Raw genomic sequence first — 12,918 nt, 5'->3', positions numbered from 1 at the left:
GTTCAATGAGAAACTGCATTATGTCAAATGAGGACTATTAGTAGACTCTCATTATGAGCTTAGAATCATGGAATCATTTAGGTTGGAAAAGTCCTCTGAGATCATTGAGTCTAATTCCAATGCTTTTCCCACTGTGCTGCCAAGGCCACCACTAAACCACATCCCCAGATGCCACGTTTACATATTTTTTTGAACACTTTCTGAGATGGTGATTCTACCACTGTCCTGGGCATCATCTTCTAGTGCCTGACCACCCATTCTGCGAGGAGTATATCCCTAATATTTGTGAAAAACGAGGTTCACTTTCCTGGTAAAAATTAAGACGTTTAATAAAAAGACAGTAGGAGACAGAAATAAAGCAAGGCATTAAAAACGGCTGGGTGCTTGGCATTCAGCCAAGAGCACACTTATCTTCTGAGATACCCCTTAAATACCTTTTCCATTACATCAGCCTGTTGCATATTCATAGACTCATGCATATTCGTATTTCTCCATAAACTAGTTTACCTATTCCAGGAACTATTTTGCATGGCCCCTGCTTGGGTTTGCCTTTTTAGAGCAGGCGTGTTTCTTGGCTGTGGTTTTGGTCCCTTCTCTTTACCACTTCTAGTTTGGGCCTTGGTCCATACTTTCTTCAGATGGCAGATGCTGATAGCTGACATATCAATAGCAGGGGCCTCATTACATGTTCACTGGATGTTATCTCAACCAAACAGACAGTTCACTCCTAACTATATCAGCTACCACTACTACCATGTCTAAGTTTTTGTTAATAGCAGAAATAAAAGCAAAGTTATTTTAACGTTTTACATGTAGCATTCATCATAATATTTGTAAAAAGCCAACAATATAATATGTATATAACATATCCAAATGAAACCACCGCAGGTGCAACATGAGGCCATTTCCCCTTATCCTGTCCCGCTTTCGCTGGGAGTAGAGCCTAACTCCCACCTGTCTGCACTCGCAGTGTTTAACTTTTTTTTTTTCTCTCAGTTATGGCAAAGCCATAAAGGCTAGCTGATCCCAAAATCCTTCACACCCTTATTCTCATAACAGCTGTCATCTCTCCGGGGGTGGGCAGGTAAGGTCACTGACCCAGCAGAGAAATAATAATACTGTAAAAAAAGGTCTGCTGCCAGCTGTTAGCTGAAGCAGGTTCCCGCAGAGCTGTGAGCCGCAGGGCCAGCCCCAGGGCGGCGGTGGCAGCGTGTGGGGGTTCTGATCCGCTTCCAGGGGCTGCCAGCAGCTGGCAGGACTGAGCCTTTAAGCCAAGCCTGAACGAGGAGAGACATTTTAACATCTCATTTGGGGGCACTAGCAGAGATGAGAACAGCTCAAAGCACGTGTCTGCTTCAGTTTCAGAGCGAATGGCCCCGCTGTGGCCTCTGCCCGCTGCCAGCAGCCCGGCTGGCACAGCGCAGCACCATCCCCCGCAGGGATCGAGCTGGTGCTTCCAGGCCTGGAGGGCACCTGTAGGGACGGCAGAGCTGCCTCTTGTGAGGCTTCTCCTCCATCCTGTGGCACGGGTGTGACCAGCCACGCCTGGGCTGTGCTCCGGGACGGGACACACAGGTCTGTGCCCTAAGGTGACGTGGCTCCCGGCGGCCCCGGAGCGCGGCTGCCCCGAAAGGGTTACGAGGCGGGCTCCGCCCTTCCTGTACATCGGTGTCCTCCTGCGTGACCTTCCCGGCAGCCCTTGCTGGCTCTGCCCCAACCAAACAAAGACGACCGGAGGTTTTCAAACAGCTGCTTCCCTGAAAGTTGGCTGCGGTAGAGCTGGGCTGCGCTGGCACCTGGCTGGTCCCGGCCACCGGAGAACGCGGCAGTGAGTTGGTGCCATCGCCTGAGAGGACCCCGGCAGCCGTCGGGAGTCCCTGTACGTGGGTGTTCTGCCCATTTGCTTCCGTGCATTGAGCTGGTTTGGGCCCTGGGAGTGGCGTGGGGAAGGATGAGAGGAACTCCCGGCAGTGGTGCGAGCACAGGGAGGGTGCAGCAGGACAGGCCTCCGGGGCCCGCGGCCGTGCGGAAGCTGGTGCGGTGCTGAGGTTCGATGTCGGAGCTGGGAGTGGCATGCCCGATCTGAAGTGCTGTCCTCCAGCCACTTCTTGAACTCAGAAGCCTACCCAGCAATTTTCCAGCGAAGTGCAGATTCCTTTAGATACTGCCCATGTGTTAGTGGACGAGCAGGAGATGAAATAACAGAGCTGTGTGAGTGCTGCTTTTGGCTCTTACTTCAGTGCTTCTCTGTCCCTTCCCTCCTGCACTCCCAGGCTTCTGCTGAGGACAAGCCATTTACAGCCACCTCCGCAGGTGAACTGCTCCGCTCCGGTGCCAGTGGGGTTGGGGCTTATTGTCTCTAAACGCTGCCTGAGGCTGAGGGCGCTTGTCCCGTGTGTTGTGCCGACTTGCAACTGGCGCTTCATTTGTCCTTCCTATCAATTGGCTTTCGGTTGTGGTGGCGACTACAGAGAGCTCTCCTTGAGGCTCCAGAGATCCAGGTGATCAGTGGGTCATTCTGCCCACAGCAACACTGGCATTCCTTTATCATGGTGAGGTGTGAGCACCCTGTACCAGGCATTGCTTAGCATTTGTGGGGATTGCACTGCAGCACTGGCCCAGCCCACAGCCTCTGGATGCTGGTGTTTTCCCTGTGCTGGGAGATCTTTGCTCTGCCTCCTGTTCAGTCTGCCACTCCCGCACTTCTATGAGAGTAGGGGTGTGTGGCTCCAGAGGATACAGTCTGTGTGGCTTCCTTAGAGGAATTTTGCAGGGTGGGGCATTTGTCTTCTGGGGACTTGGAAACTTTTCATCCAAATGTGTAGAAACAGCCTTAGTTGTCATTGCAGGGAGTTTCCAATGGCTGCATTGTTGAGTAGCTACATAGATTTGGAACGAAAATAGGAGATTTTGGGACTTCTCTCTAATCAGCAGAAGGGTGTGAATTTAGCAATTTAGTTGAAATACTTATAGGTCTATTAAGCCATCTACCATAGTTTCTGAACAACTGGCCCTCGAGGTCTAAGGCTATTCTTGCAGTGCACACTGGTAGCTAGGCCATGAACAGGTTTAGGACTTCATAACTGTCTGCCCCTGGATGTGTCAGTGCTTACATTTGTATATTTCAGGGCTTTTAGCTTTAAAACTGAGCCTTGGTGCTCATTTTCTTGCAACACTCTTCTGTCCCGATGCTGTAGGAATATACCTGCTCAGTGCTAAACTTAGGGAAACGTCCTGGTTTCACCACAAGGAATAAATACTATGTTTCACTTTGCTGTGATTTATTTGTTTCCTATTCAGGCATGTGAAAGACTAGAAATTCAAGGTGTGCTGGTGGCGTAGCCAGTGCAGCTCTCTCTGCTGGAAGGGCTGTGTCTGTGGAGAGCAGTGACTCAAAGTACATAATGCTTTACAGAGAGGCACAGGTAAAGGCAGGACAGTGAGATACTTGGTATTTATTGTTCTTGTCTGAATACCAAAGTTCACCTTGATTAATTTGTTTAGTGTGAGGGCAAAGATTTTGGAGCCAGCATGTGAAATCTAGCCTGCTCCTCTCCCACACGTCTCCAGGTGACCTGTGAAAGAATCTTGTTCCTTCAAGCTGTGGTTCCACAGTTCTTAATATCATGTTTGGATGCTCTAAATAATTTCTTGATACATACCTGACCTTTACCAGACACAGCATCACAGCCATGCTGAATTTGTCAGACCAGGTAAAAATGTTGAGGGTGACCTCTGGGTTTTGGGCTGTGGGAGAGTTGATCCAGTGAAAAGCCTTTTGTTCAAGGCTATCAAAGTGTGATTTTATGCAGTGTCTCTGCTCTGTGGTGTACAGGCTGGGACCCTTTCACTAATACGGGAGGATTTTTCAGTATTCCCGATGCTGTTCCCTTTCTCCCCTCAAAGGTGAGGTAACAGTACTAACAACACTAACACAGTGTTACCCTGTGTTCCTAAACATCCCAACACACTCCTCTTTATCTTTCCACCATATGTCTATACCCTATTTCCCAGTGAGCTCCAGGCTGTAGTAGCATTGTCTGAGGCAAGACGAACTATGTGTACCATTGTACTCACAATTTTTTTTTTTTGCAACCCCCAAAACTGTTAAAGAAAATTTGTGGCAATCCAACTTTCTTCAGTGTTAAAATTCTGCAAATCTTAAGGTATAACCATAAATTTTTATGTTTTCCATATGAGGATCTGATTTTTAAAGTGTGGCCAGGCAGGGGTAGCTCCTCAACTGCTCTGAAAGCACAGCCTAAATGAATGAAGCAGTTGTCAGAGCAGGTGATAGAGCAAACCACGATAGAGCTCACTTCAAACCCTGGGCCAGACCCAACCCTTTCTCTCTGCCATTCTGATGTCTGAAGTACAACTTGATTAAAACCTTCTTCTGAGGTTATCCCTTCAGAGGGAAGCCAGCATGGCTCAGGTAGCAGCAGCACCATCTAAATTCATCCTACCCATCACCTTTTGACAAAACCAGTAACAGAGCTGCTCCTTCACCAAATTTACAAAGAAAGGGTAAGGTACACAGGTAAGGTGGGATGCTGCCTCACTACACTCAGTACTGTTAGATAATGTTATTGCTTCCATAAGGCTTGGCAAATCCCACAGAACAGTGGCACTGAGTAAAATTGCAGCCTAGGAGAAATGACCATTTTTTCCCTGGCACAGATCTTTCTGCTTTGGCAGCATTTCAGCATTGGACACCTAATACTGTTCATCTTTTTCCGGGCTAAGTTCCACTGAACCACCTTGGCCAGCCCATTGCCATTCTTGGGGTTGTCCTGTGCAGGGCCATGAGTTGGACAAAGAACTATCCGTGTCCCTTCTGAACTGTGCCAGGCAAGCTCTGGAACAGGACCTGGAGGGCAGGAAGCCCAGTGGAGAATTGTACTCCCCATGAACACATGACTGTGTTCAGAGCACCGTTCTCTGCAGGGTGAGGATTTGGGCATCTGTAGCAGACTCACTCCTTCCACAATTCATTTGCTCTACTTCATACATTTCTTGCTGTCTGAATCTATATGTGAATCCCATGTACACAAGCACTGTCTTCCCTGTGCTTCTGGGAGATGTTTATAATAATTATTTTCCCCTCCAAGCTGATGCAGAGTGAAAAAGGATTCTTCTTGGTTTTGCAGCAGCTATTCAGAACACTACAGGAAAGCAACAAAACTAAACAAGATGGATGAGTGTCTCTCCCCAGCTGCTTGCAGCTGCTCCAGCTTCCCAGGCTGTGCTGGGGGTCTGAGAAGGAGGTCTGGAAATCAGACACAAAAGAAAGTAAGACAAGCAAGACAATTGACAAGACAAGAGAACCTTGTCGAGCTGTTTCTAATCACAAGGCCCAGACCTGACAGATTGGCTTGTGTCTCCTTACAAGGTCCATGAGGATCAATCTCCTTTTGGCAACACTGAATCCATTGTAAATGAGGTAAACTGTTTCCCATGGCTTGGTAAACTAGCCTTGCACTGTACAAGGAGCATTGAAAGGAAAGAGACATAGCCACATCCAACTTTGTTCTTCATGATCTGACATGGACCTTCTTAGGGCAGGAGTATTTTGCACTCTGTGCAGCACAGCAAGCCCTTAAGCTCAGCATGCTTTGGGATGTTAACAACATGAAGTGGCTGTTTTCAATTGCTGAGACCAGACAGTGAGCTGTATCTTCTTGCTCTGCATCTTCATGCTCCCTGTGGGTCACAGCTTTTGCTTCTCTCCTTCCTCACCTTCAATCACATCTGTTCTCAGCATCAGCAGTTTGTCTCTCTGGTGAAACCTGTTGCTCCACCTCTGTACCTACTGCCTCATGACTTTGCTGCTCCTGAAATAGTGTATGGGAGCTTGTTGCTCTGATTGCATCTGTACCTAAATGCCTCCATGTCTCCAAGGCTATTCCATCTCATGGGCCAGGCTGGCCACAGGCATGCTGTGGTGCAGCTGAAACAGCCATTGAGAAACCAGCCCCAGGGTAGCACAGCGACCTGTGCCATGTCTGTTGAAGGATTAACTCTTCCTTGCATCACCTCAGCATGAATTCTAGAAGCAGCTTTGCTTGTACCTGTGTATAAGGATAAAAACTGCCTGTGTCCAAGAGCAGCTGTGAGACAAAAGGGAGAAGTTAATCTTCCCAGACATGAGCCAGCTCCATGGTCACACAATTAATGTTTTACTCTTGGGGAATTTGGCATTCAAACCCAGGTAATCAGGGCTTCAGAAGAACTGTGGGAGAGACAGGTGGCACTGGCTGGGGTGGATGTGTGTGCAGGCAGGTGAGGGAGCTCTACCCCAAGGACTTGCAGGATGGGGAAGGTCCTCTCTCTCAGGTTCACCTCCTGAAGTGGAAGCTTGCATAAGCACAGAGACAAGTTGTGCAGAGGAAGAGCCTGCTTGGCTTAAGGCTAGTGGTTACGTCACTTGAATTGTAGGAAGACTGAATTCATGCTCTTCCTCTTTCTTAGACCTTAAATCCACTCTGCTCTGAAAGGAAGCCTGGAGCATGCTGTCTTCTTTCTCCTCCTCTCTTGAGGCTGTTTTGAAATTTGGACAGACACCTATATTGGCAGGCGGGAGTAAAATTCCTGTTGCAGGTGTGGTGGTGTAACAAGGGAAATGTGTATGTCCAGCTGGCTGTGTAAGGACTCAGAAGCCAACCCACTAAAGGGAAAAACTTGTAGACTGTGGTGCTGCATGACAGGTCTCTCTGATTGGAACTAAGTAAACTGAGTGATCCAGTCACCACATCTTCCCCTGGGATCCTCATCCCACTTCAAAACACAAGGGGTGTGGGGGGAAGACACTTTCATACCACGAGAAACCATTGCAGCTTGCAGGGGAATAATCTGTGGCTGCAGAATCTGGGTTTGCCAAAGGACTTGCAGCTGTGGCTGGAACACAGTGTGACAGCCAGGCAGGCAGAGGCAAGCAGGATTTCAGAACAGGGGACTTTTATTGCCCACACTCAGCTCACGGCACCTGGTCTTGGTATGGAAATGCCAGCCAAGCCAACTTTGTGGTGCCACTCTATTTTAGAATTAGCAAAGATTGAGTCAGTTCAGATGAGACTGTGTCAGGATTTTCTGGAGGAGATGAACCCTCTCTGTATTCCTGATATCCACAGAAAGGAAAGCCTTAGAGGCAGAGGGTGAGCTCACACAATTGCTGTGAATTTTCTTACACCGATGTGCTCCCTTTTCCTATCCTCCTGCAAAACCACCACTGGAATTAACTTTTCCCAAGTGGTGTAAGAAACTATTAGAAGAAACATGTCGCTCTCAGCCTGGCCCTGGAAAGCGAAGGGAACCTCATCAGTCACTGGTCTAGGAAAATCCTTGAATCTTTCCCTCTCATTCAACTGATTTCTGTTTTTCCTTGTGCAAACATTATTGGAGAGTAACAAATACCTTGAAGGCCAGGTGAGTGTAAAGATCTCATCTCTTTTGTGAATGTGTAAGTTGATAAGGTGTGTGCATAGCACAGGCTGCAGCTCCCTGGGGAAAATACCTGCTGGAGAGGGAGAAAGAGGAGAAGGTGATGGACTCAGTGTGGAAATGGGGAGCACATTTAGTACAGGGAGACTGTGAGTTTGCAGCAAGACCTGGATAAATAAAGTTATAAGTAGAGATGGAGCCAGGCCCGGCTGTTGCAAGGGCTGACCTGTGGGATCTTATGAGTTGGCCTTCCAGTAGTTGAAGGGAGCTTGCAAGGAACATGAGGAGATATTTTTTACAAGGGCATCTAGAGATAGGACAAGGGGGAATGGCTTCAAACTGTCAGAGAGTAGGTTTAGATTAAATATTAGGAAGAAAGTCTTCCCTGTGAGGGTGGTGAGGCCCTGGCACAGGTTGCCCAGAGAAGCTGTGGCTGCCCCTGGAAGTGTTCAAGGCCAGGTTGGACATGGCTTGGGTGAACCTGGGATAGTGGGAGGTGTCCCTGCCCATGGCAGGGGAGTGGAACAAGATGAGCTTTAAGGTCCCTTTCTACCCAAAGCATTCTGGATTCCTGTGTTTTATGGAATAGACTCGTGTTGCTTTCAGTGGTAACCCTTTTCCCCTACCTGACAGGGTGGAGTAGCTGTTGTGCACTTTGTCTGCCCTCAAGGTGTAAGTGAGCAGGATTGGAGCTGGTTTTTCACCTGCACTTAGGCCGGCACTTGCCTCTTGCATCTCCTGCTCACCTGCTGGATTCTGACCCCCAGCCTGCTTTGCAGTGTCTTCTCTGAAATGGCTTTTCAGGTTTTGGTCTACCTCTGATCAGTAAACAGGTTTTTTTAAAAGCCCTGTTGCAGAGGCAAGTGCTGTTCTTGAAGGATAAGGAGCTTGGGTGAAGCCTTGAGCATTGATGGTATCTCCATGCAGCTGCTCTCCATAGCCAAGCCCTACTGCCCTGAAGCCATCCTGGCTAAACTCCTCATCCTGCTGATCCTCCAACAAATGGAGGGTTCTGAGGGAACACTGTGAATTGGGAATACTGAGTTTATGTGGTATTAGCAGGGCACAGACGGCCTGTTGCCTCCTGTGAACTTTCCCCAAGCCCAGAAGCAGGACAGGGCGATGGGATCTCAGTTGAGGACTGGGAAGGGCTGAAGGGGATGAGCATGTGAGGAAGGAGGGACTTGGGACATGGGGATGCTACACAAAGAGGAACACCTTCAGTGGAGAGGAAGCTAGAGGAGATGCAGTGTAGAGTTGGTCCTCCTCCAAGGTGGTCTCCTCATCTTCCCTGTGGAGGATGGGTGAAGGCTGCAGCCGTGGCTGTTGGCTTTCCTGGCATTTATGTAAATGATGTTTCTGTCACCAACTGCTCAGATACTCCAGTGTCCTCTGGCTATGTCTGGAGGCACTGTGAGAGGAGGGCAGAATATATTGCCAGGGCTCAAACACCTCATACCTGTAGCTTTAAGGTGGTGGTCTCCTTGGAGCATCTTCCTTTGATGTGGGGAAGGTTGAGAATTTCTGACCTTTTGCTCTTGCTCTGCAATTGTACTGTCCACATCCAAGGATGTCTGTTTTCCAATATCCACTGCCCCAGCTCTTATCTACAAGGTCCCTAATGCACGCAAACAGGGCATGGGGTGGCCTCTTGACATAAACAGAGCTGGATCAAAGTAGAGCCTACATCTCTGGAGCTAATGTGTCTTTCTTTTGCCATGGAACAAGTAAGATGCAGAGGGGCAAAACTCCTCTATCAAATTGACTCCAATTCTCCCTGAGTCTGATGTCCAGTAGTCTCTGTGCCTTCTTGGCCAACGTAACACATTATTGTCTTTTTTAAGATCCACATGTACCTTGGGAAATGTGGTTTGGAAAAAGTTCCTATATCACATCTGCTTGGCAGCAGCCAACTTGAGGTAGTCTCTAATCGGAAGTGTTTTGCTGCCTTCTGGGAATTCCTGGAAGATATTTATTTTAGTGAAGTGGAACCTACAAGTATGTCCTTTAGGGAGCAGCTGCAGCACTGAGGGTCCAAGAAATGCCTGCAGATTAAGGAATTTGGTAGAAAGTGGAAAATACTCTCCACCATAGTTGTGCAGACACATACATGTGCATGGATAGACATATATAGGTATATCCCTGTGTGGTACAGGCACGTACCTGGTGTGAGAGGGGAAGCACAGGAAGTGCAGCCATTATATTTATAGTTGTGCCTTCTTTATGAGTGTATCAGTAGTTGCATTTGCTTCTCCCAAAGGTACAGGACGGTGTCATCTCCAGACCCAAGGGCAGGCTCTGCAGCACCAGCAGTTCCCACATGGAGTTTCTACAGTTCTGCTTGCTGTGACCTTCTGGGCCACCAGGGAAACACAATGAAGTCCTGCCAGCTTTGTATGATGAACCGTCACTTGCCAGGACTCTCTCCAGGCTTCCTGAGACACTGAGTTGCTGCTTGAGGTCCTGACTGCTTCTGATTCCTCACTGTGCTGCTGGCAGGGTGGGATTGATGTCCAGTTTGGGACACTGGGCAGAGCCAAGCCCATCACCATCCTCTGTGCCCTTGGCAGACTAGGGGACCAAGCTGGAACCCTCTCTCTAAAGGGGTTCCAAGTGAGCAAGGGACAAGCTTGGGGCTGTCCATATTCACTCTGGTGGGAAGAGCCATCTCCTTCACCCTCTCCACTTGGGAACCATGTCACTGCTGGGGATGGCACCACATGGATGCAGAGCAAGGGTCAGCAGCCTGGCAGCAAGGCATTAGCTGAGCCTGAGCACCATTACAGGGCACAAGAATTGCCTGGGGGGGTGCCAGCATCCCCACCACGGACGCACGCCAGGGATGTAGGTGCCGGGCGCGGGAGGAGTCCCGGCAGGATGGGCCGGCTGGATGACCATGCCAAGAGGAGGATCGTGGAGCTGCGCAGGGCTGGGCTGAGCTTCCGCAAGATCAAGAAGGTGCTGGAGCTGGATGACATCCGGGTGACGCCACAGGCCGTGTACCTCTTCCTCAAGAGGAAGAGTGTGGAGCCGGGGTCAGCGGCAGCTGGCTGGGATGGGGACCAGCCCTGGCCCCCACTGCAGGGGCATAAGGCTGAGCTCCCCAGGCTGCTGGGCACCCGGCACCCTGCACTGCCCACCGGGGATCCTGTGGGCAGCCAGGACACCAAGGAAGGCATCCAGATTGTCAGTGTGGCCTCACTCTGCAAGGACGGTGGGCAGCTTGGGGACACTTTGGCTATGGGGCTGGCCCCTGGGAATGGTAAGGCCTGGCCCCACTGGGGTTTACCATGGCAACTTCCTGGCACTGCTGGGCTCATGAAAGGGCCCTATTCCCCACTGGAGACTCCCCAAGGATCTTTTTTTTGAGGTATTTCTCTCTCTGTTGTTGCAGGCGATGACAGCTCCACAGGCTCAGCCCTGGCTCCAGGGACTGCTCTGACGGGCCTTGCCCCCCTGCCTCAGCCACTGCCCAGCCGAGGACAGCTGGTCACACCCCCCACCCAGAACTCAGCTCTGATGGTGAAAAAGAAGACAGTAGACAGGGCTATCCTCCTGCAGAAAAAGGTAGGATGGCAGGATGAGAGAGTCCATGTGCTCCAGCCAGGAACTGCTGCCATCTGGCCAGCCCTGCACAGAACCCTGCTGCATCTACACCATGTTTTGGGGCAGGCTTCTGAGGGTGAAAGGCTTCCAGAGTGCCTCCAACCTCTGCTAGCTGCACTCCCCAGCAATGCTAACCCTGGCACTTGGCGAATATATCTGGGAAGCCCCTCTGGGTGGGGGGTGAGGCCATGCACCCACCCGCCTCCAGCCAGCACCCACTGCTGGCCATGGAGATGCCAGTCACGCCAGGCTTGGCCTCCAACTGGCAGCTCCAAAACCTGTTTTTAAGGATTGGTGCCAGTACCATCTCAGGAAGTTCTACCAGCCACCCAAGGCTATAAAGCAAAATCCAGGGTATGTTGTTTCTGTCCGTGCAGAGAGTAAACACAAACCTGGCATCAGCACGGGCAGCCCCACTGCTGTACAGTGGCACTCACCAGGATGGATCAGCATCTGCTAACAACATGGTGCACCAGGGGCTCTGATGGAGCAGCAGCTTAGGGGCTGGGTGGGGCTGAAGAGCAGCACATGGTGAGGTCTAGAGATCTGCAGCAAGGTGATGTCTTTCTCTGAGAGCTCTTCTCTGAGCCTTGTAGCTAAGTGCAGAATAAATCCCATGTTAAATGCCATTGAACAGGCAGCTGATAATATTTCACATTCCCTTCTCTCCTGCCTCCCACTATTCCAGGTCAAAGATGCCAGCACTCAGACTGCCTTGCCAAACTCTGTGGGTCTGGGAAATCACAGCCTTGCTTGCAGCGAACCAGTGCCCCCCACTGCTCCCAGCTGCCCTGCCATTGCCAAGAAGCTGGATGCTGTACAGATGGAGGTGCAGAAGCTGAGCCAGGCCCTGCATGCGGTGCTGGAGCGGCAGTGCCACCTGGAGCGCCAGCAGGAGCACCAGCAGCGGCTGCAGCAGGAGGTGCTGATGACACTGCAGCAGCTCAGCTCCACTGTGAGCCACAGCACTGTGCCTGCCACCCAGCCTTGTGGCCCCTTCAGCAGCATGGCTGAGCCCTCGCCCAGCATGCCAAGCTTCAGCCAGTTCAAGATGGAGCTGATCTGAGCTCCCACAAGGCCTGGGTGTGCCAGCAGTACTGTGCTAATGGAGCCAGGAGGAAGAACCATCTCTCAGAGGCTGCCCAAGGATTACATGCAGCACCCAGCAGATAAGGTCCCTGGTGCCTCATCTTCCCAGCCCTGCTGACTGGATGGGGCTGCCTGGCGTAAGAGGCTGGACAGTGGAAGGCTGAGGCCTTGCTCCTCCTGTGCTGCTGATCGTGGCTGGCACTGGAGCTGGCTGGGGCCTATGGACCTCAGGAGAACACCTGCAAGGAGAAGATGCAGCTAACATGGACACAGCAGGGAGGTGGGACTCCAGGAATACAGGATGCTTCCTTCTCAAGGGTCAATGCCATGATGATCAATCCTGCCCTTCCCTCCACAGAAGCTTGTTCAGTAAAAATCTGTCTACACCACGGTTCAGAACCAGTGTGGGATCAGTATCTGTGTATTCCCTACCCCTCACCCAGCCAGTGAGCAGGCTGAACTGTCTGGGTCACTATCACCATGCATGGAACCGCACAGGGTGCAGAAACCCGTGAGGTGAGACCACACACAATGTTGCTGGAGCCTGGTATCAGCTGCTGCACCATTAGGGATAGATCAGACTTGTAGGAAACAATCTTTTACTGAGCAGATTCCACCCTCCTCACCCCACAGATCTAGAGTCTGGTACTGCTGCTGCCCACTGTCTGGTAAGTTATGGGCAGGACCGTACCAGTAAGAGTTGCACCTGGGCAGGAGCTGATTAACTGGGTGTTAAGCTCTCCTCTAATTTCCTGGGCAGGATACCCTCCTGGTTGTGATCCC

General features: G+C 50.6%; 1 protein-coding gene across 4 annotated transcripts; it reads left to right on the top strand.

The window, feature by feature from the left end:
* Positions 1–1,566: 1,566 nt before the first annotated feature.
* On the top strand, positions 1,567–12,534 carry LOC118692633 (uncharacterized). Of its 4 annotated transcripts, none has more exons than XM_036392577.2 (4): positions 1,567–1,879; positions 9,701–10,702; positions 10,835–11,007; positions 11,735–12,534. In XM_036392577.2, exons 2-4 carry the CDS (start codon positions 10,165–10,167, stop codon positions 12,110–12,112), a joined length of 1,089 nt encoding a protein of 362 aa, XP_036248470.1. In that variant the 5' UTR covers positions 1,567–1,879; positions 9,701–10,164; the 3' UTR covers positions 12,113–12,534. The 4 variants fall into 4 exon arrangements, with proteins under 4 accessions (XP_036248470.1, XP_036248471.1, XP_036248473.1 ...); XM_036392578.2 differs by lacking the exon at positions 1,567–1,879 and adding an exon at positions 1,888–2,211; XM_036392580.2 differs by lacking the exon at positions 1,567–1,879 and adding an exon at positions 2,262–2,313.
* The last annotated feature ends 384 nt before the right edge of the window (positions 12,535–12,918 follow it).

This window comes from Molothrus ater, chromosome 16 (genome assembly GCF_012460135.2).
Source record: "Molothrus ater isolate BHLD 08-10-18 breed brown headed cowbird chromosome 16, BPBGC_Mater_1.1, whole genome shotgun sequence".
In the NCBI taxonomy this organism is placed as follows: Eukaryota; Metazoa; Chordata; class Aves; order Passeriformes; family Icteridae; genus Molothrus; species Molothrus ater.
The sequence above is the reverse complement of the archived record's forward strand: the minus strand, read 5'-3'. Positions and strand labels throughout refer to the sequence as shown.

Bases quoted from the DNA above. Each gene is read 5' to 3' on its own strand.
- LOC118692633 (XM_036392577.2), top strand. From the start codon at position 10,165: ATGCAGAGCAAGGGTCAGCAGCCTGGCAGCAAGGCATTAGCTGAGCCT. The intron at 10,703-10,834 runs GTAAGGCCTGGC...CTGTTGTTGCAG, and splicing joins GGGGCTGGCCCCTGGGAATG to GCGATGACAGCTCCACAGGC. The intron at 11,008-11,734 runs GTAGGATGGCAG...CCACTATTCCAG, and splicing joins CTATCCTCCTGCAGAAAAAG to GTCAAAGATGCCAGCACTCA.